Raw genomic sequence first — 23,072 nt, 5'->3', positions numbered from 1 at the left:
CCACCCATCCACCCATCCATCCATCCACCCATCCACCCATCCACTTGCCCATCCTCCCATCCATCCATCCATCCATCCATCCATCCATCCACCTACCCATCCACCCATCCATCCATCCATCCATCCACCTACCCATCCATCCATCCATCCATCCATCCACCCATCTACCCATCCACCCATCCACCCATCCACCCATCCATCCATCCACCCATCCACCCATCCACCCATCCACTTGCCCATCCTCCCATCCATCCATCCATCCATCCATCCATCCACCTACCCATCCACCCATCCATCCATCCATCCATCCATCCACCTACCCATCCATCCATCCATCCATCCATCCATCCATCCACCCATCTACCCATCCATCCATCCATCCATCCATCCACCTACCCATCCACCCATCCACCCATCCACCCATCCATCCATCCACCCATCCACCCATCCACCCATCCACTTGCCCATCCTCCCATCCATCCATCCATCCATCCACCTACCCATCCATCCATCCATCCATCCATCCATCCACCCATCTACCCATCCACCCATCCACCCATCCACCCATCCATCCATCCACCCATCCACCCATCCACCCATCCACTTGCCCATCCTCCCATCCATCCATCCATCCATCCACCTACCCATCCACCCATCCTTCCATCCATCCATCCACCTACCCATCCATCCATCCATCCATCCATCCATCCATCCACCCATCTACCCATCCACCCATCCACCCATCCACCCATCCATCCATCCATCCATCCATCCATCCACCTACCCATCCATCCATCCATCCATCCATCCATCCATCCACCCATCTACCCATCCACCCATCCACCCATCCATCCATCCATCCATCCATCCACCTACCCATCCATCCATCCATCCATCCATCCACCCATCTACCCATCCATTCATCCATCCATCCACCCATCCACTTGCCCATCCATCCATCTGTCCACCCGTCCACCCATCCATCCATCCACCCATCCACTTGCCCATCCTCCCATCCATCCATCCATCCACCTACCCATTCACCCATCCACTTGCCCATCCCCCCATCCATCCATCCATCCACCTACCCATCCATCCATCCATCCATCCACCCATCCACCCATCCATCCATCCATCCATCCACTCACTCACCCACCCAGTCATCCAGCCACATCCATCCATCCACTCAAGGTAGCTCTGCCCTTCTAAGTTCTACAAAGTGTTCTAGGAACCACAGCAGAGACCAGAAGGTCTGAGCACAGATGCCTTCAGGGGTCAAGCAGGTAACATAAATGACAGGAAGAGGAGCCCTGTGTTAAATATGAGCGCTAGGGAGTGGTAGAGGCTGTGGAAAACTAAATTGTGTGTGTGAAGGGTGGGAAAGAGTTCACGTTTGGACTGAGCAGCAAAGGCGGGGGTGAGGAGGGACGCTGAGCCCAGAGGGCAGACATCCTGTTCACCCTGGCCTGCCCCTCACTGGAGGCTGGCACCACAGGGCCCGGACACCCGTGCCTCTGTCTTCTTGGTGTCCCCAACCTGCAACATGGTAATCCAGTCTCTTTAAAACAGTACAGTAAGACTTAAGCCTCCGAGTTCCTTTCCCCTGAAGACCTTTTTCTTTGTGCTTCCCTTTTATGCGCCCCTGGAAAACAGGCCTGTGATGATAAAGCTCACTCCGCTCCCCCGCGGGGTCCCTGGCACACCCACATCATCACATCTCCCGCTAACCGGCAGGAGTCCCCGGCACAGGCCCCCATGTCCTGAATGTCCCCCCTCCTTTCCCTGGGGGTGAGCACCGTGGTTCCTGGTTTCCCCCACCGAGCACCCTGGCAGCTGCCTCCCCAGACTCCGCCTCCCTTCTGTCTTGAGTCCTTAGATCTTGTCCAGCCCTCCTGGGTGCCTCCACCTGAGTCCTTCTTCCTCCCCTTCCTGCCTCGTTTCTCACCTGGGCTGAGAGTGATCTCTGCCTTCTGACCCTTGACCCACTTCTGCCGGAGATTTTCCAGTTGTGCTTGTATGCGTGGATCTGTGTGCAGACGTGTAGGTGTGTGGACGTGCATGTGCGTGGGTGTGCGTGCCCGCGTGCGATCTCCCTGCTTTGTGAGATTTCACCACCCCCACCCTCCAGGGCCCTGTGCGTGTCCAGCCGCCCAACGCGTAGCAGTCAACCCGTGTTGAACTAACGAAAGAACCCCATCAGCTCACTTTGTGTCCTCACCACCATATTCCCACTGCGGAGGGTTGCTGTGACCATCGTACAGGGCCATATAAGCCACCTGACCCCAGCCTGAGGCCGCTGCCCTCCGGGGACACGTCAGCCTAGTTCCAGTGGTCACCAGCAGGTGGCAGCACTGTTCGCTGCTCGTTCAGCGGGCTCTCCAGAGGTCTGTCCAGCCTGGGCTGCGGTTGAGATCAAATCTCAACCTCAAATCTCTTGCCACTAAAGATGGGGGAAAGACCCCATGGTGTGAGCAACAGGGGAGGGTCTCCTGCTCCATTTACAGACTTCCAAGCAGGCCCCTGTCTTCATCTCTGTATCCCATTCTGTGGCACTTCCAGGGTCGGGGCCAGGTGGCCCTCTCCTGGTCTCGGTCCCCTCCTTCCTCTCTGCCCACTGCCTTGTCAGTGGATATTCTGCCTTTGATTGATTCACTCACTCATTCGTTCATTTACTCAGTATTTGCTGAGCACCTGCTCAATGCAGGTGCTATTCTAGACTCTGAGACATAGAAGTGAATAAAACAGACAAGACCCGGGGCGCCTGGGTGGCTCAGTCGGTTAAGTATCTGACTCTTCATTTTGGCTCAGGTCGTGATCCCAGGGTCATGGGATCGAGTTCTGCGTCGGGCTCCCTGCTGAGCATGGAGCCTGCTTGGGATTCTCTCTCTCCCTCTCTCTCTCTGCTCCTCCCCCACCCTCTGAAAATAAATAAACATTTAAAAAAATTGTAAAAGAAAGCAAAGAGCAAAATTATCTTTAACAACAACAACAAAAATCCCAAAAAACAAACAAACAAAAAAAGACAAAACCCCTGTGCTAGTGGGATAGACAATAAATAAAATAAATCAAAGACATAGTTTAGAGCTTAATAAAAGGTTATGGAAAGAAAGAAAACTACGTCAGCGGGGGGTGCTTTGGCTCTGAGTGAGGGGCCCTGGGCAGGTCCTGCTGAGAAGGTGACATCTGAGCGGAGACGTGATTCCTCTCGTTTCCCATTCCAGGGTTGATGTTTCTTGACTGCCGAAGATTCCTCTCCCGTTTCCTTCCTGCTGAGAACGCAGCTTGCTTCCTCCTGCCTTCTGGGTGTGATGGGCTCCCGGGACGGGAAATGCATGTGCTGACTCTCCCATCTTTCCTGTCCCCGGTTTTCCGAGAAACGTCCGGAGCAGCCGCGGTGGGATGTGCCCTGCACGGTTCCGGTGGCCAGTCCCAGGTGGGAAGGGGGCAGAGGCTTCCCCTGCAACAGGGAGCCTCCAGGAAGAGGCTCTGCCCCTGCTCTGCTTTCTTGTGTGTTGGCCTCATCCCAGGTGAGCGGTCCCTCCCAGCAAGCTGAGGGGCTGATGGCTGTCCCCCACCCCCTGCCCAACGACGACGGGGAAATTGAGGCTCAGAGACAGAGAGCGACAGCCCAAGGCTGTTCGTGAGAAGGGACAGAACCTGGTCCTCTGGTCTCAGGATGGGAGGAGAGTCCTCACGAGGCTAGGACACTCCCCACGGCAAGTGACACAAAACCATCTCAAACCCACGGAGGCCAAAAAGGGAAACTCACGGCCCCTCAGCCCTGTCGGGCCAGGCTGGGTTGTGCTGAGCTAACAAGCAGCCCCCTAATCTTGGTAGGTTACAACAGGGATTTATTTCTCACTCACGACTCGTGTCCCTCTCGGGTGACCTGGAGACTCCGATCTCCGTGTCTCCTGATGGAGCAGCCCCCAGCTCACCCGTCACGGTGGCAGAGAGGAACAGCGCTCTGGAGGACATAACGATGGTCAGGGAAATGCTCTGGTCCAGAAGTGAGACGTCACCACTTCTCCTTACAACTCACTGGCCAGTCCCGGTCACGTGGTACCACACAAGAGGAACCAGAGAGGGAAGAGCTGGAAATATTTGGTCAACAGCATAATGACTTCCGTACCCATGGTTTCAGGCATGGCTGGATCCAGGAGCTCAAGAGGTATTACCAGGAATCTCTCTCCACTCCCGGCTCTGCTTTCTTGGGGGGTGGCCTCATCCCAGGTGAACTGTTCCTTCCTGGTGCCCCCCACCCTGCCCTGCGGCCCCAGGCTTTGTTTAGTCCCGGTTCCAGCAGAAAGAGCACACTGAGCTGCTCGGGTCATGTGCATGTCCCTGAACCAGCAGCGTGGCTGGGAGGGGCACAGAATGCTCTGTCAGCCAGGCCCGGGTCATGCAGTGGCCACTCCCAGAGCTGGGGTCAGCAGCCCCACACGGACGCCGCACAGGCAGGAACAACGGGCAGCCTCGGGTGTTTGCCGAGAGTTTGTTACCTCTTGACCTCGGTCCCTTCCAGCAGAGCAGAGCTATGCTTGGGATCGGGAGACTAGAGCCCGAAGTGGGGCTCGAACACAAGAACCCTGAGATCGTGACCTGAGCCGAAGTCGGATGCTTAACCCACGGAGCCACCCAGGCGCCCCGATCCTCCTGACTCTTAACTTAAAAGAGTCTTAGCGGGGTTGAGTGTCTGACTCTCGATCTCAGCTTGGGTCATGATCTCGTGGTTTGTGGGTTCGAGCCCAGTGTCGGGCTCCGTGCTAACGGGAAGGAGCCTGCTTGACATTCTGTCTCTCCTCCTCTCTGCCCCTCGCTTGTTCGTGCTCTCTCTCTCTCAAAATAAATAAATAAACTTAAAAGAGAGAGAGAGAGAGAGACTCATTGGCAATTCTGGCCTCACCTTCCCCCACCTGCAGATGCTCAGGGCTCCAACATACCTCCAGGTCCTTCCTCAACCTCTTCCTTCTGCCTGAAGGGCTGGTGAATCGAACAGCTCCTATTCGCGTTTCAGAGTGCAACAAACACCACCTCCTCCCTGAAGCCCCCCAGCCCCTCCTGATGCCCCTCTGGGCTCCCATCAGTGGGGCGTGCTGCCGGGGCTGGCCCGGCCCAGCCGGGAGAGTCGATGGCACGCCCCCTTTTCCCGATCCCGTTTAGAGTTGTCAGGTGAGTAGCTGGGAATCGGCCGTCTACACCATGGAAATAAGCACATGCCACACACTATACAAATCGGGCTGTTTTGAGTGGCTCGGATGTGCCGGGCTACAGATGGAACAGTGAACAAAATCGAGCGAGTCGCCCTCGTGGCGCTTAGAGTCGACTTGCCATCTCTGTCTCCAGCACCTGTTTCCAGAGTTCTTCCTTCAAGGCTTTCGCTGTCCCTGTCTCCACCCATCCGTGCCCCCACCGGCCCCTCTGCTGTCCATCCACCCACCTCTGCTCATCTGTCCTCTCAGGAGGGCCAGCTCTTGCCTCTGTTTTGCACCCGAGTTTAGGAGCAGAGTCCCCTTCAGAGACAGAGGCAGTGAGGAGCCGTGGCAGGGCCAGGCCCGAGCCCCCCACCAAGCCCCAGGCCTGGCCTCCGTGACCCTGGTGCCCCTCCCCTGCACCCCGGCCCAGAGCTCTGTCGCCTGGAGAGCTGGGCTGCCTCCCCAGGGAGCTGGTGGCTCAGGTGGCCCCTGGACCCCATTGCCCCCGAGAGGATGTGAAAACCACAGCACAATTTGCCCCAAGTGTCCCCGGGGGGGGAGGGTGGGGGATGGGGAGGGCTGCTCGCACGAGCAGGGCCTCCGGTTTCAGACCCCAGCTCCTGTGTGAGCCTCACTCACTTTGATCCCGGGTCCGCAGCCCCACAGTTGAAGCCATCAATGTTCTAGAACTTTCAGCACCAAGGAGTCTCATGTGTGACTCTCTCGGGGACTTCCCCAGTCACCCCATCTTACAGATGAGTCACAGCGAGGCTTTCAGCAGGACCGACTGATATCTACCAACTTGTAGGTCAGATTCATCCAAGAGGAGGGACAAAGCAGAGCTTTCTCCTTTAGAAAATGTCACCCTGCAGCCTGGCCTCTGGGGACAATGACAGGAGGACGGGCTCAGACAGTTCCAGGCAGGAGTGGGGATGCCCCCAGGGCTCTGAGAGCAGGCCAGCTGAACCCCACTCTCTGCCTCCTTAACCCTGCTTGGTGGTCTTGAAAAAAAACGTCTCTAAGGGCGCCTAAGGGGCTACGTCTGTTAAGCACCCAACTTTGGCTCAGGTCATGATCTCGGTTTGTGGGTTCAAGCCCCGCATCAGGCTCTGTGCCGACAGCTCAGAGCCTGGAACCCACTTCGAGTTCTGTGTCTCCCTCTGCCCCTCCCTGTTCAGTCTCTCTCTCTCTCTCTCTCTCTCAAATATAAGTAAACATTAAAAAAAAATTTTTTTTTAAGGAAAAAGCCATCTCTAAAGGTGAGCACACTTATTGGAAAAACGATCTATGTTCTTGTGGGGTTTTTTGTTGTTGATGTAAAAGTAGGAGTTGACTGATACCCAGCTCCCGTGCAAAGCTCATGTTCAGGAAGGTGCCTTCAAACGTGGCTAAGAAGTGTCTTCTTAGCTTCTTAATTCACATTTGAACAGGCTCTCTGATAAATCATCAACAAGAACTTGACTTCCCCCTAAGTCCCCGGAGGGGAACGGAGGGCTACATCATCACTGCCGATTCCTGCCCGCCCCTCCCCCAAGGGAGGTTTCCGCCCCCAGTGCTCCCCCCACCCCGCCGCCGGGTACCCCAGAACCCGGCACGTACTTCTGCCCCATGAATATTTCTTGGGTGCGTTAAAGGAATAACTAAGTGGGCAGCAGGAACCAGAAACAGAAATCTTGGTTGGTGGGGGCTGTTTCGAAGAGACAGGCTGATGTTAAGCCTGGAAACCCCCCGTGCGCCCCTCAGTCTGGTGGGAGAGCCCACAGGCGCCCGGGCTGTGGCCGATTTCTCAACCCCGCCCACCTCCAGCCCCAGGCTTGGTCTGGGCAGCAGAAGGAAGGAAACTGAGTTTATTGAGGGTCTGCTCTGTCGCACCCTGTACACTGGGTGACCTCACCCATTTCTCCCCAAGATGGGTCACGCACCCCCACACCCTAGTCCAAACGGGAAACTCCAGCCCAGAGAGGGGAAGCGGCTGGCCCAAGGCGGCACAGCCCAGAGGCATCACAGTTAGGAAGCAGATCTTGACCCACCAGGCTCCCCCCAAACCTCCCCACACCCAGGATCACGGTGGGCCCCCTCCATCCTCTTCCCCGCCCCGAGAAGTGAAAAGGAACAGTATGGACGTCCTGCGGCTCCTGGAGGCCGGATCCGGAGGGCTGGAATTCGGACGCCGCAGGCAGTGGCCTGGTCCCGTCAGGGCCGTGAGTAACCCTGGACCAGCCCCTCGGCACACGACCTGGGGCCACCCCACGTGTCTGGCCACGAGCGAGGCTGGCATCCCGTGCACACAGTCACGGACACATGTGCTTCTCACATCCGTACACACGGGGACCTCGGGTGGGCACAGACGCGTGTGGCCTCGGGCACGTGGCTTCACCGCGGCACGCTCCGTGCCCTCTGGCAGCTGTGCTGGTCACACACGGACACAGCAGTGTGCACCTGGGTCGCCGTAAACACCGGGCCCGGGGGCCCCGTCGGGGGGATGGGAGGTTGCAGGCCGCTTCACCCTCCGGCCCAGGGGCCCCCAGCTCTGGCTCAGGGCCGAATGGCTCGGCCGGCTCCGGACGGCCAGTCGGCCTCGCTAGCTGGCCTGCGGCCCAGATCCCTCAGGTGGAGGGGTCATGACCACCCACTGGCGGAGGTAGCTCCTGGGGGGCCCTGCGTCCCCGGGGCTGGCGAAGTCACACTCCACAGGGCTCCCGCAGTCAGAGCCCGCGAAGCCGCTGTCAAAGGTGTCCATGTCTAGGCCGGCCGGGGGCGAGCCTGCCTCGCTGCCAGGCACCCCTCGGGGTGGCCCGCCGCTCCAGGGTGGCCCCGGGGTCCAACCCGCCTCATCTTTGAGGGGCAGCTTCAGCCTGTCGAGGAGGCTGCCCAGAGGGCTGTCCGGCCCGCCCAGGCCACCAGTCGAGACGCAGCCACAGGACAGGACTGTGGTCTCTGTGTCCAAGAGCGGGTCCCCGGTGCTCGAGCCGGGCTCCAGACTGGCGTCCAAGTTCAGGGCTGGGTAGCCATCATCTCCGCAGGTGCAGGACCAGGCACAGGGCCCCTCGGTGTCCGCCACGGTCACCGTGTCAATGGACACGAGGCCGTACGGCCGGTCCCTCTCCTGGCTGTAAGCTGAGCCTCCGAGGCTGCTGACGACGGAGTGGGCTGGGCCCCAGAAGCCCAGCTCGGGCACCCCGTCCGCCTCCACCAGGTCCGCGGGCTCCGGCAGCTCCGTGGGCTCCGGCCCCTTGCTGGCACCCTGCGGCGGGCAGCCGGTGTGCGTCTCCAGGGACGAAAGCGCCTCTGGGCTCCAGGGCACCAGCTCCAAGCTGGAGGCAGTGAAGGGCGTGCCCACCCATTTCTGTACAAGAGAAAAGGGGCCGGTCATGACGGGACACGGGCGAGGACGGTGTGAACAGACACAGAGACCAGACAGAGACAGCAAGTGACGGGGACACCAGTAGATAAAGAGAGTGACGGCGGCCAGAACCCTGGTGTGCCCCTGTCCAGACACGCTCCTCACCACCGTCCCCTCCTCCCCGGGCCACCTGCAGTGGCCTGCCAGACCACTGGTGTTCAGAGGCCCGGGGTCTGCGTAGGGCCTGGGTAGAGGGGGCCAAGATTCCTGAGCGGCGGGGACATGGGGGCGGGAGGGCCTGAGTCCAGGGTGACAGCGCCGTGGCCTGGTCCCCCGGTTCACTTCCTCCGGGACGCTTCTCGAAAATGGCCATGTTCCTGTTGGCGTCCCCACTAGTGTGGACGCTTCGGGCGCCAGCCTCTATTCTTCCGGTCGCAGCTGCGTCCCTAGAGGCTCACACAGCGCCTCGCACACAGTAGGTGCCTAATAAATGCTTATTAACTAAACGAACGCACAGAGTGAATCAGCGACAAGCCGCTTGGAAAGGCCTCTGTGTGCTTAGTGGGTGAAGGATGTGGGGCGATGATAAACCAAGGCGGCGGCCCCCAAGCTTTGAGAACCCCCCTGCCCTCGCTGGCCGGGGGTCCCACTCATGACACAGGGCCCCCGCCCAATGGGGAGTGAAAATCCCTGAGGACCCGGGGCTCCCAGTTCGGGCACCTTCTGCCTCAGAAAACCCATCTCAGGACCCGGCTGAGGCCCCCGCGACTGATTTGAAATTACTTGTCAGCTGAGGCACCAGTTGCTTGGCCTTTCTGTGCCTCAGTTTCCTCCTCTGCAAAACGGACCTGCCAGTGGCACCGACCCCACGGGGTTGTTGCAAAGAGTGAACGGGTTCCTATCTCTGAAGCTCCTGAGGGTCGGTCGAGGGAGCACCGAACAGGTGCTCGAGCTTCAGGGCAGGTGCAGAGGGGAGACGAAAGTCTCTCTCCCGTGGGGGGGAGTGGGGGGAGCCCGGGCCGCTCCCCTGCCTCCCTAAGGCCGTTTCCCCACCCCGAGCCTCAGACGGAAGGGGCAGGGGGCAGAGAGCGCTCAGTGCGGTGCCAGCCAGCCAGCAGGGGCTCAGCCACTGCTCTGGTCCGCGTTTCCTGACATCCAGGTTCAGACGGAGGAGGCGGGCGGCTCCCCTCCCCACCCCCCCCACCCCCCGCCCCGCCAGTCACCACATCCTCTGTGCGGCGGGCCCTCCCACGCTGGGTGGGTGTCGAGCGGTAAATGGGCACAGAGCCCCGTGGGCGCCAGCGGGTGCCGGGTGGGTGGGGCTCAGCGGGAGATCCGCGTGTTTTGCAGGTAGGGCCAGAGGCTCCCCAGAACCCGCTCCCCGTCTACCTGCCTGTCAAGGGCTCCCGACAAAAGACCCAGGAGGCCAGTTTGTGGCTCACCCAGCCCCTGGCCCAGCTGGGCTCCCCGGTCGGGAAATGCCGCCCCGTGTCGTGTCATTTTTACACCAGGTCTGCCCCACCGGAATGATTTCCTGCACTTTGCAGGTGCGGCGACCGAGGCCTGGCTGGGGCCCGGGGGCTCTGGGCCCACACACCTGGCGTGCGGGTGCACGTACGCCCCCAGGGGGTGAGAGGTTTCGAGGGGCTTGTCCCCGGGGGCAGGGCACTCACCCTGAAGTCTCCGCTGTGGCTCACGTAGAGGGGCTGGAAGAACTGCTCTGGGCTGGGCACCTGCACCCACTCTTTACACAGCCTGGGAGGGCAGAGACAAGGTGAGAACCCAGCTCCCCAGCCCCCCAGAAGGCGGCCCGGCCTCCCGCTCAGGTGCCCCCCCACTTTGTCCCGCAGGAGACTCAGCCCCTCCCAAAACACACCCCGGCACCTCCCTTCCAGTCCTCTACTCCCGGGCCTCAGTTGCCACATCTGTAAAATGGGGGCAGGGAGTCTCGTGAAAGTGCCCAGAGTTTAAGTGCCTGACTGCCTATTCTCTGCCGGGCTGGTGCTGCCCCTTCTGAGCCTCGACTCCCTCCTCTGCCACCAGGGACGCCACAGGGGAGTGAGGAGCGGTCGGTGGGTGTCCGCACGGCGCCCTGCCCGGCTCCCCGGCAGCCAGACAGTGCCCTGTGCTCTCCGCTGTTATTCGTGTCGCTCTCTCTCCCCCTCCAGCTTCCCTGCCTCTGGATGAAGATGAACGAATTGAACTGCGCCCGGGGCGGCTTGGGGGCTGTGGGGGTGCGGATCCCCTGCCCAGGGCTCGGCACACGGCACCTGCATTTCCTGCCTCTGCCAGCAGCACTCATGAAGGCCAAGGGCGTTTAGGTTTTAACGTTAATCGGTGGCGACCTTCAGCAGAAACCCAATAAATAAACGGATGAAAGCAAAGGCTGTGGTTGGAGCAGAAGGGGCGGGGCGGGGGTGGATGATCACCCCTACCTTTCACCCCCACCTGGCGGCCCCACGTGACCCCCCCCTCCCCAAACCCCGGACTCAAAGCTTAAACTTCACCAGACGAGATCATAGCCTACGTCGCCGTCATGAGCACAGGCTCAGCCCCCCTATTTCAGAGCTGTGCGGCTTTGGGCAAGTTCTTTGACAGCTCTGTGCGTCCTCGGTTTCCCCATTTGCGCAGTGAAGGTTGTCACCAAATATCCAGCTCATAGGGCTGCTGTGAAGGGGTGAGTGGGCACCCCAGCTGCACCGTGCCCAGTCAACAGGAGCCGTTTCCTATCTCCGTCACTGTCATTATCACTGTCGCGATGACAGGTTGTGTCCCCCAACCGTGGGTGGGCACAGAGAGGCCGAACCCCTCCCGGCCTCCCCGAATCCCTGGCCTCACCTCCAAGGCAGGTCGATCTTCAGGCCCAAGAAGACTATGACTACAATGACCAGGAAGATATACAGCAGGTAGATGTGGCCGTCTCCCTTTAGCTCTAGGAAGGAAGCAGACCCTGGGTAAAATGGAACCAACCTCCAGCGGAGGCCACAGGGGGCGGGGGGGGGGGGGGTCGACGGGTCGGGGCTGGTGTGGGGGGGGCATTGGAGGCTGCCGGTGCCTCGAAGTGAGATGGGCTGGCGGCCTGCTCCCACCCACCCCCCCCAGACAAGCGACTTCATCTCTCTGAGCCTCCGTGTTCCCAGCTGCAAAATGGGCAGGTGCCCCTAGCGTGGGGTGACCAGGAGCAACCGGGTGCCTCACAGGAGTCCTACCCACCTTCCGGCAGGGTGTGAAAGGTGACCGGGTCACTCCACTCGCTCCACGTCCCCTGGAAGGCAGAGCCCGGCTGCGGCCCCGAGCGCACCTGGACCTCGTAGTCCGAGTCAAAGCGGAACTCCAAGGGAAGGAGAGAGACGCTCCTCGCGTCCACGGAGACCAGCTTTCTCCCCGGACTCTGCCGGCACAGAGACAGGATGCACCGGGTCAGCCCAGGCCAGCCGCCACCGGCAGCAGAAGCACCCTTCACCAGCTGCCACGAAAGGGTCCCCGTCTCTCCTGCAGAGTCCCTGCCCCCCTACAAGGACCAGGCTCAGCCTGAGTCCCGGCCACTGCAGGGTGGGGGCAACACGGAGCCACGGGCACTGCCTAAACCTTGCATGTCATACAACGCCTTGTTCTGTTTGTGACCCCAGCTGTCCTGGCAGGGGACCCTCGCCGCAGGGGCTGGGGACGCCCCAGGAGCAGCGGTGGCCCCCTCCTGGGAATCTCTACCCAGTGGGCACTTTTGGGATTCTCCCACAGAGGGCCTTCTCAATAGTAGGCATTTCTGGAAGCCTTCAACCACAGGCATCCCAGCAGCGGATGCCTCTGGACGTCTTCCCCTGGGGACCGTCCAAACGACCGCATGTATGGAATTCTTCAACTGGGACCCTTCTGAAGGGTGGATGATTCTAGAGGTCTTTGGCCGCGATGGTTCTTGAAGAGAGGGCCATTTGGGATCTCTCCAACACTCTAAACAAGGACACCTCCAGAAGCCTTCAGCTGGGAAACAATGGTCCCTCTAACACTGGACATTCTCGGTTATTGAAACTTCCAGAGTTCTTCAATTGTGGCCGTTCTAAGCCCAGCAGGAAGGTTCCGGATGGCGCCTATCTCTGAAACTTCCTCTACTGTGACCAGGCTCAAGGTGGAGCCCGGGGAAATGCCAACCCCTTCCTCTCTGGCACGCTGTCTCTAGGAGCCCCCTCCCCACCGCCAGCACCCAGGCTGCTCAGCCCTGTGCCTCCCCTCCCCTCTGTCCCCCGAGAGCCTCACCAGCGCCCAGGGGTCTCCCTGCCTCCTGTACCGCAGCTCATGTTGTAGCTTGCCCTTCAGCGGATAGGAATCGTGATTGGAGTCCCAGGAGACGTTATAATGTTCCGAGAAGGTCACGGTCACATTGAAAGGGGGGGACGGCTTGACTTAAAGGAAAAAGCCAGAAAGATAAGAAGGGGTGAGACTGGGCAGCAGCCGAGGAGGGTGTGGTGGCGGGAAGAAGTTCCCTGACCCCGGCTGGGCGATGGTGAGGTCGGGATCCGTGTCCCCAACCCCCCCAAGTGACTCTGGGGGAAGCAGCCCCTGTCTCCGGGCCTCAGTTTGTTCCTCTGGAAAATGGGAGGTTTAGACTAGCCGGGGGCTGCAGCCGCAGGGGCAGGAGGGTGACAGGAGTGGGCAAAGCCTGTCTGGGGACTGAGGCCATGTAAAGGGCCCTCCCAGTGTAAAGGGAGATGCCGTCACTCAAGCTGGGCAGGACCGCAGACCAGGGTGGCCAGAGAAGGACAACCTGGAATCCCAGACGGGGGAAAAGCTCTCTCAAGCCCTGAAGGAGCCACTAATCCAAAACCTTGCTAAGCAACATGTGAGCCAGAGGCACCCCTGCCTAGACGATGACATCATTTCCGTTCTAAACGATGACGTCATTTGCTCTTAGCGCCAGCTTCCCTGAGAAGCCCAAAGATTCTCCATTAGCATCGATGCTAATGAGCCATCGTTAATACTAATTGATGCTAACGTGCGATCGTTAATATTAATTAATGCTAATGACAAAAGCGATCACTTCCGTACAGGAGCAGAGGCACCACCTGCCCCTTCTCCAGGATCTTAGCTGCGTCGGGCAGAGGTTGTCCTCTCCGGGGTCAGTGTCGCGCCCACGGCTCCCAGGACAGGGCAGGAGCAGGATGTGCCCTTGAGAAATACTTGTAGATCAACAAATGAAACTTGCAGGGGCCGCAGGAAGGAACCGGAAAGGTGGGTTGCTGCCTCTCGCTCAGAGGCCGGAGGGTGGCCCTGCTCCGTGAGCTTGCCACGCTGAGATCCAGAGGGCCCAATGAGCATGTGCGTGCCCATATGTGCGTGTGTGGACATGCACGTACACGCGTCTGCATGCATGTGCACGTGTCTGAGACAGTGTCTCTGTCCATGCTGTCCAGGCCAGGGTTGGGGGGACATCTGTGCATTTGAGGGTGTACTTATGAGTGTGTGTGCGCGCATGTACAAGTGTGGGTGCGTCTGGATACGTGTGAAGCTTTGCTCACCCGCTGTGTGCCAAGGGGTGCAAACATGGACCCCCAGAGTGTGAATGACGATGGCCTCTTATCTTCTTGTCCCACCGCCGGGAATCTGGGGACAGTAACTCCCAGACCTCAGGGGCTGAGCCTTCCCAAGGGCAGGTCCCTCTTGGCGGTCTGTCTGCACGCTTCTGGGCACGGGGTTCTCACTCGCTCCCTGGACCCTCCACTTTGGGTACATGCACACGCACACACACACGCACACACACACACAGCCGCTTCCTATGCCCTTCCCCACCCCACCCTGGTTCTGGACCCATAGAAACAACGGTTTCCACCAGGGTCCCTCCCTTCCTCCAGGGTGGAGGGAAATTCTGGGCCCCATAAATGGGAGAAATCTCAGGGAAGTTTTTCCCTTGTGACAGTCTCCCCCGCTCGCCTCATGATGGGGGCAGAATCCCAGAGAGTTGGGATTTAAAGGGCCCTCATTCTACAAAGAGTGAACAAGTCCAAGGTCACCTACAGGCAGGTCCTGGGCCCCGGGCCAGGCCCATTTCGTGCCTCTGCTGCCTCTCTTTGGTTAAGGCCCAAGCCTAGTTATCAACCCAACACGACTTCACATCTGCAGAACAAACTCTAAGGGCAATAAGGACACAGGACAGGTTGGTTTCGATGATGGGGGAGGGCCGGCCCGGGGGGCAGGGGGCCCAGCCCCCACCCGGGTGCCCCCTGTGCTCCGGGTCCCGAGGGATACTCACTGCTCTTAGCCAGGACAAAGCTGCCACACTCCTGGGAGCGATTGCCGGACTGATCTGTCATGTTGACACTGAAAATGTCGTCGGCCATGAAGTGGAACACATCCATGTGGCACGTGTACTCTGTGTGTGTGGCATTGTGGGTGGACCGGCGGAGGCTGCAGGAGGTGACCTCGTCCACTAGTTCTCCGTATAGGTCTTGCCTTCAAGGACAGAGCAGCCGATCACGGCTGGAAGCCAGCGGGGCTCAGTGCACAGGGCCAGGGCGGAGGCCCCGAATCTCGGGGCTGGGCGGGATTTGAGGCGAGGCTGGGGGTCACCTGGTCTACCAACACTTTCCCAGGGAAGGTATTCCTTCCCCTGCAGCATCCCCGGTGGGCTGTCTCCAGGCTTGGCTTGCATGCCTCCAAGGAGCCGGGAACTCACCACCTCACATAGGGCAGCAACTCTCAGCTTGCCTAGACTGAGCCTAAATCTGTCCCTGTCGATTCCATCAACTGGATCACTGTCCTACGGGAAGGATGCTAACAGCATTTCAGGTCTCCTTCCTGCCTTCCTGCCATCCAACACCCACTGAATACCTAATAAGAACCTGTGCTGGAGGCTAAGGGCCAAATGAACCTCACCCCCTGCTCTGGGTGAATTTCCAGGGAGGCTGTGGAGAATGGGGTTGGCGGGGGGGAATGCTCTGGCTTTTTAACTCCCACTGGGCAATAAACAATGGGTCTTGAAGTGTGCATAGGAGTTCGGCAGATTCTTGTTTCCCTGCCTACACCTTCAGGCTCTGAACATGACCACGCTTCAGGGCCAATAGGGACGTGTGGACTCTGTTCTTTGCTAAATATTTCTTAGAATAGAAACGTCCGCTCTGGCCTCTGCCTACCTCTTACCTTCTTTGCTTGTTATTCTCGCTCACGCTGACTCACTCTACTCGGGCCACACTGACTTCCTCACTATTCCTCAAACTCGGCCGCTCTCCCTCCCTCTGGGCCTTTGCACGGGCAGTGCCCTCTGTCTGGAATGCTCTTTCACCAGCTCTCCGGCTGCTTCCTCATCCAGAGCGTCCTGTCCTGACCACCTGCCCCCATGTCACTTGCTCTGTACCCCCGTGGCCCAGGTTCCCGTTCCCTTTCATTGTTATCAGAAAGCAGCCTGACAGTTGTTTGTGTGATTATTGTCTGTCTCCCCAGATATTTCCCACACTGCAGAGCTTCTGGGACCTCATTGGTCTTGCGCTCTGCTGAGCCCCCAGGGCCTGCAGGGGTGTAGCATTAATTATGGCAAGACTCCTGCTAAGTCAGGTGAGCCAGAATCCGCCCCCCCTGGATGTCTGACGAGGCTCCTCACTTCCCATCATCCCCCTGGGCGACACCTGACCAGCCCGAGCTGCCGTCAGCAAGAACCCTATTAGGTCATTTAGCCAGAAACCCCCTTACCCTGGCCTCGTCCTATTGGTAATTTTCTATCCACTGACCCCACCCCTGCTCGTTGGCTCTAAATCCCTGCTTTTCCTGTCCCACCATTCTTAAACGAGTGTCGTCAATGAGTTTTTCTTTCACCACACGGACGGATGGGGGCCCCGCGGGTTTTGGAATCAAGCTGCCCGTGTTTCAACCCCAGCTCCACCAGTCACCGGCTGTGCGACCTTGGGCAAGTTGCATAACCTCTCTGAACCCCGGAGTCCTCGTTTGGAAAACGGGTGCAATAACCGTGGGGACTGGAAGGGATCATTCACAGGGAGCACAGAGCAGGGAGGCACGGAGGGCTCAAAAAAAAAATCACGTGGGAGTCTGGTGATCCGCGGGTCTCAAAATTACAATTGGGCTTCCGTGGGCGAGAAAGTACGGCCTTTGGGGCTGGACCGAACTGCCCCGTTCGTCTCTCAAGGGCATGCTCCGGACACGTCGGTGGGCCCCGTGTGGCCGTCCCTAAGACCGGCACGGTGATTCCAGGCTCACAGTCTTTCTTGGGGCTAAACCACCTGTTGCTGGTGACATTGCTGACAGGACGGTCCGGAAGTGGCGGCTGTTATTTTAATTGCTAAGCCACGTGCCCGGCACACAGTGGGTCCAGCTCGGCCTGTGGGCTCCCGCGGTCCCGCTCCACCGCAGTCCCAGGGCCGGTGAGGCCCGGCGAGGCCCGGCCACTTACCAGGTAAGGGTGAGCGTGCCGGGGTGCAGGGTCCATGTCTCTAGGGTGCAGGTGACTGTCTTGAAGTAATCGGTGTAGCAGACGAGGTCTAGGCAACCCCAGGCTGGAAGGTTAGGAAGAGAGAGGCCGTGGTGGGGGGGGGGGCGGGCCGGAGGTCGAGTGGAGAAAGCATCCCCCCAAACCAAGAAGCCTTCAAATACTTTGGCCAAAACGTATTACCCTTCTGGCCACACCGCTGCCTCCGCCGAGGGACGTGGGCCGTTTTGTTGGGAGACATGAATCGCTCCCCTTTATTCTGAAAGCATGGGTGCAATCGTAGCCTCAATGCACCTACATGTTTGACAACACATCTAATAACCTTTAGCTTCGTTTTGTTTCGTAAGATCAAGGGCCAAGAGTCCTGTTTCCCCCGCCCCCAACCCCCCCAGCTATTTACCAGAAATTTGTTCCCCTTTTCAAGCGGATTCATTCTTAGTGGCTATTTTCCTATTTGTCCTTCACTAATGAAGGCCCAAGGGGGTGGCGGGTACATTCCCTTCCTGGGCCTCACTTTAGGTCAGAAGCCAGCTCTGCAGCCAAGGAGGCTGTTGCCAGAAAACCCTTCTTCGGCTGCCCCTGCCATCTATTTTTTTTTTTTTAATTTTTTTAACGTTTATTTATTTTTGAGACAGAGAGAGACAGAGCATGAATGGGGGAGGGTCAGAGAGAGAGGGAGACACAGAATCGGAAGCAGGCTCCAGGCTCTGAGCTGTCAGCACAGAGCCGGACGCGGGGCTCGAACTCACGGACCGTGAGATCATGACCTGAGCCGAAGTCGGACGCTCAACCGACTGCGCCACCCAGGCGCCCCAGCCCCTGCCATCTTATAGATGAAGACCTGGAGGCTCTGAGACTGGACCACACCTCCAGTCACTCTGGGTCCGGGTCCGGGTGTGGGTCTGGGTCGCGGGGACGCTCACCCAGGAAAGGAAAATCGCATCTGAGCTACCGACTGACATCCGCAGGCACAGCAGACATTACTAATCGATCATGGCGCTCTCTCCCCTGGGCGACCCTCAGAATCCTCCTCAACACAAATCTCCGTGTGGCCAGCACCAAGGGCGCTGAGTTGTGGCGGGGAGTCCAGCTCTAGGAGGAGGCTACCCCCCCGCCCCCGGGGAGGAACCCAGGGCCTGTCGGTGGGCACAGGGGGCCCCGGGCCGACACTTGGTGGTGAAAACCTCTTTGGTCTTGATCTTGGCAAGGCCTAGACCCCGGGGCCGCAGAAGCCACCGTACGTTTATATACTCCTTGTTTATGCTCTGGTTATTCTCCCTCAGGGTTCCAGAACTTGGAGAGGAGCTGCCATTCCCAGCCAGGCTCGAGGTCACCAGGGGACAAAGTTTGTCCTAAACTTAACATGAGACACTGGGGAGGGGACAGCAGCCACGAAGCCAGCGTGGATGTGCTTTCAGGGGCCCAGTGGCCTGGTCGGTAGCCCAACCCCCGGGGCCACCCCCTGCCCCGGGTCAGCAAAGCGCGCAGGAGGCTGCGAGAGGCCGGAAAAGTGGACGTGTGACTCACGACTGCTCCGACGTGGGGGGGTGTGGGGGTATGTGGGTGGCATCAAACCAGCACAGACCATGCTGCCTGCCCGGGGCACTCAGTTAAAGCAGCAAAGAGGCTAAGCCCACGGGGATGAGACAGACTTAGGGTTCCAGCGGCCTGGCTGTGTGGCTGTGGGCCTATCCCTCAACCTCTCTGAGCCTTGGTGTCCTCAAGTGAGAACCAGATGTCCGGGCAGCACGGACTGCACGGGGCGGTGAGGTGATTCCCGGCACCCAGTACGCAGCGAGGGATTATTATTTGCACCCACGGGGCGTGGCCCCCTGGCGGGTGACCTAGCACGGGTGCTGGTCACTCAGAAGAGGAAAATAAAAGAGCCAGACATCTGTTTCCTGAAGAAACTATTTGAAGCTCTGGGTCTTTCGGTAAAAACCAGAGAGAAATTCAGAGTCAGCAGAGCAGCGGCCGAGGGACCCCTGCTTCTAGTCCAGCCCCGCTGTCGAGCCTGGATGCCGCGTCCCGCCTCCTCCGGGAAGGCTTCCTGGATCTCTCAGCCCCGGCTGTGCCTCCAAGTCTAACCTCTGGTCTCTGACTTTCTCCCTCCGAACTGCAGCGTCCTCTAGTCCCCTGGGGTGCCTTCCAGGGTTTGGCTACTTTGGTCTCCACCTCCCCTCCTCCCCCCCCCCAACAGGGGACCATCCGTGCCTGCTGAGGATCCTGTGGTTGTTGAAAAACATCTCTCAGGAGAGCCAGTCCATCAAGACAAAAGGAGGTTAGCCCAAAGGCAGTGCTTCCTCACTCCGAGGAGTGGCAGCTGCAGAGACGAAGGAGTCTCTTACCCCCTCAGGGGGACCCGAAGACCCCAGGTGTTTGCTGCAGAAGCCGTGCAGCCCGCGGGACTCAACACCAACCCCTCCCGGCTAACGGAGCCCTGTGGTTGCACGGGTTCAGCTTGACAGAGCGGGCTGGTCCAGCCCAAGTGGGCAGACACCACAGCCGCCGCCCCGGAGCTTCCAGCCATTCCCCGGATCCCACAGGCCGGCCCGGTCCTCCCCACCCGCAGACCTGGGGGCGCCCCTACTCACCACCCTGGAGCATCAGCAGGAACAGAGGGGCCGCCCAGCCACACAGCATGCTGGCTCTCGGGATCCTGGAAGAGACGCACAGTGAGAGGGAGGGCTCAGGCCTGGGGACCCAGGGACCCCGAACAGCCTCCCTGTCTCTGGTCCTTTCCCTCCCTTGGAAGCCTTGCCTCGGATTCTTGCAGAAGCCAGAGTTTGAGGAGCCCGTGGACGCTCCCAGGGGAGGGGACACTGGTATTTGACAAGCACAGATCTTGAGTCCTGTTCTCCACGAAGCACCCGTGTGGATGCTAGTTGGCAGGACAGACGGGCTCCCTACTGAATAGCAGATCCAAGGGTTCGCCCACGAAGGAGAGCCCTCCTGGATTCCAAAGATAAGGTGAGCCCGGAACGAGACTTCCGCGTCGGTCACGGAGCCCAGGTTAGTGAGTACGCTAGGAAGCTTGCGGGGAACCCAGGCCGGACCCCCCCGGAGGACCCACACCCTGACTCCGGGACCCGGACGAGACGGAGGAGAGGCCTCTTTGGAGAACTGCACGGACCTGCCCGGGAGGAGCGACCCACCAGGCTGGCACTGGAGGCCTCTTGCGGGCACTTTGCCTGCTGCATCCCAGCTCCGAGTCTGCTTAAGCAGATGCCAGCCAGAGGCCCCGGGGGTTCACCTGCCCAGGCCCGGGAGCCCCATCCACACTGGCCCCTGGGGTCAGGATTGTAGCTGGAACGGGAGCCTAGAGGGATGACCCATGCAGGGGCTGAGCTATACACGCGGCTTCTTCCAGACACGATCCCTGAGCCCACAATGGGAAGACACCCCCCCCCCCCCATCCTGGGTTTCCCTCCACCCTACTCTGGCCCCACTAAGAGCTCCCTCTGAGCTCCCTAACGAGTCACCAAGCAGGCAGTGGTTAAGCGCACTGAGAGGTTGAGATCACCAGCTGCGTTGCTCTGGGCTGGTCACTTCCTCTCTCTGAGCCCTAGAGAGACGGTAAAGCCTGCTTCCCAGATTGTTGTGAGAGTTCAGAAAAGCATTTTGCAGACAGCCCTGGACGTGGCCCCTGACACATAAACACCCAACACACAGCTGTGACTCGTACAGACTTTAGAGCATTCGAAGTAGAGGGACCCCGGAATGTTCTAGCCAAGAGGTCCCTACATTTCTCACTTTCAAAATGTGGGCCATATTTGTAGGTCGTGTGTACTATCATTTATTTAACGTTTTCTATAAATGAGCTCCCTTAAAAAAATCTAACTCCAGCGGGGCGCCTGGGTGGCTCAGTCGGTTAAGCATCTGACTCTTGGTTTCAGCTCAGGTGGTGATCTCACGGTTCGTGAGTTTGAGCCCCGCATCGGGCTCTGCACTGGCAGCACAGGGCCAGCTTGGGATTCTCTCCCTCTCTCTCTCTCTGCCCTTCTCCTGCTCTCTTTGTCTCTTGAAACTAAATAATACATAAAATTGTCTTTAAAAATCTAACTCCAGACTCATCCTAAGCAATAATATCCAGAGCTCTTGTGTTTTTTCCTCACACACCTGAAAATAAATAGCATAGCTATGAAAATAAAATAATGTTGGCTGCTGAGCGCCAACAACCAACAGCTGAGCTGTTGTACGTACGTGAAGATAGAACCAGATAAAATAGTGTTGAAGACAAAAACTTTTCAGTTTTTACCAGCCTGCTGGAAGCTGGTAATCTTTTTTTTTTTTTTTTTGTGAAAGAGAGAGACAGAGCACAAGCAGGGGGTGGGGCAGAGAGAGCGGGGGACGCATAACATGAAGCAGACTCCAGGCTCCGAGCTGTCAGCACAGAGCCTGACGCGGGGCTCGAACTCACGAGCCGCAAGATCATGACCCGAGCCGAAGCCGGACGCTCAACCGACTGAGCCACCCGGGTGCCCCTGGAAGCTGGTAATCTTTATCGCCTCTTAAGGACAGCCTGCCTGAAACTTTCTCAAAACCTGAGAAATACAAATCCAGAGTCCCCATGGCACTATTTGAGGACCTGGATCCAGCCGTATCTGATGTCCACCTCTGGCCTTTTCATTTATACAAGCTGGAGAAAAAACACACCCTATTTGGCTCAACCATGTTGAATTATATTTCTCTTGCTTGCCCCCAAAGATACCTGGATACAGTGGAATAGAGCAAGGGGCCCAGAATCTGGAGCCAGCATATCTCGGAGCAAATAACAGCTTATCTCTGGTGTTTCTTCTCTCTGACCTCGGTTATCATCTCTAAAAGGGGGACAATCATGCCCACTGCACCTGGCAGTTCGGGTCAGTGGAAAACAGATGTGACGGTGTTCCGTGAAGTGTAAAATGCTATACAAAGGTGTTGGGTTCTTGCAATTACTGGCCAGCTTCTGTGAATTACTCAGCACCCCCTTAGCACTGAGGCCCCATCATGCCTCTCTGCCTTTGCATGAGGCGAATTCTTGTGCTGAGTCTTCTCCTTGAACACCTTTCCCCCTCCCGACCCTCTAAACTCAGTCTTCGTGGCCCCCTTCCTCTACCTTTGTATCCGTGAAGCCTCCTTGGAATGTTCCAGAACGCCTGCCACTTAACTGCCTTCAAGGTTTTCACGGGTGCTATTATCTACTTGCTAATGATCTTTACCTTGCCTTCCATTTCTGGCTCCAATCAACATGTCCCGAAAGGAAATGAATCCGTGCAATCAACAGGTAACTCGTATGAAACGGAGAGACCGTGTGCACCGCGGTGGTTAAAACACAGGCTCAGGGCCAGCCTGCCTCAGCTCAGACCCCAGCACTGCCGTTTATAGGCGGTGTGACCTCAGGGAAGGTTCCTGGGCCTCAGAGTCCTCATCAGTGAAATGGAGACAATCCTAACCGTACCCACCTCGGAGGGGCCCTGGGAGAAGTACGTTACTCAGTGTTTGTAAAGCCTCGGGAACAGTGCCCAACATACGTGTAGATGTTCTGTTGGTGTTTCTTAAACAAAATGGTTGCTCGGCTGTAAAACTAAACGCAAGGGAAACAAAAGAGAGCAACTGAATTTGGGTGAGATGCCATCTCCTGCCTGGCACGTGCAGGTGGGGCAATCCCGCCCGCGACCATCAAAAAGGAGGATTCAAGAGCATCAGAGGGGTGTCGAGGGCCACATAGCGCCAAACGGAGATTCCCACCACTTCCCGGATCAGAGGACTAAAAGAAGACTGAAAAAGGCCTAACTCTTTCATTCGGGGGTGCAGGGATATTTCACACCTAAAATCAGCCCCTCCATTTGGGAAAGAACAGCCCAGAATGGTAAAGGCCTCCTCCCCGGTCCCATCGCGCTCTCCCTGCGCCAGAATCTGCCCCTCGGTGGGTCTTCATGCTCAGGCTGAGTCGTGAGGACAACAGCACTTTCTCCCCAGGTGCACACCAAACCACCCGCGTGCTTTCTGAGCGAAGGGCAGAGGGTCCCCTAAGCGCCTTCCTGCGGTGGGACCCCCTGTGGGAGCGCCTACCGCTGGGGTCTCCTACAGAGGAGTGAAGGGCGCCCGGATCCCAACTGTGCGTCCT

The 23,072-nt window shown here is 58.5% G+C and overlaps 1 protein-coding gene across 2 annotated transcripts in view; it reads right to left on the bottom strand.

Annotated features, from left to right (window-relative positions):
• Positions 1-7,023: 7,023 nt before the first annotated feature.
• The window catches only part of IL21R (interleukin 21 receptor), a 33,678-nt gene continuing 17,629 nt past the window's right edge, over positions 7,024-23,072 (bottom strand). For both annotated transcript variants that reach the window (XM_053894413.1, XM_019431920.2), the window contains 8 exons: positions 19,558-19,622; positions 16,928-17,030; positions 14,780-14,979; positions 12,790-12,935; positions 11,752-11,929; positions 11,377-11,470; positions 10,212-10,293; positions 7,024-8,541 (listed from right to left, as the gene is read on the bottom strand). In XM_053894413.1, coding sequence (XP_053750388.1) covers positions 7,777-8,541; positions 10,212-10,293; positions 11,377-11,470; positions 11,752-11,929; positions 12,790-12,935; positions 14,780-14,979; positions 16,928-17,030; positions 19,558-19,606 — 1,617 coding nt within the window. In that variant the 5' untranslated portion in view covers positions 19,607-19,622 and the 3' untranslated portion in view covers positions 7,024-7,776. The remainder of the gene's footprint in view (positions 8,542-10,211; positions 10,294-11,376; positions 11,471-11,751; positions 11,930-12,789; positions 12,936-14,779; positions 14,980-16,927; positions 17,031-19,557; positions 19,623-23,072) is intronic.

Source organism: Panthera pardus, unplaced genomic scaffold, assembly GCF_024362965.1.
Source record: "Panthera pardus isolate Hobbes unplaced genomic scaffold, ASM2436296v1 HiC_scaffold_5, whole genome shotgun sequence".
Taxonomy (NCBI): domain Eukaryota; kingdom Metazoa; phylum Chordata; class Mammalia; order Carnivora; family Felidae; genus Panthera; species Panthera pardus.
Note: the sequence above shows the minus strand (reverse complement) of the source record. Positions and strands in the feature narration are given on the sequence as shown.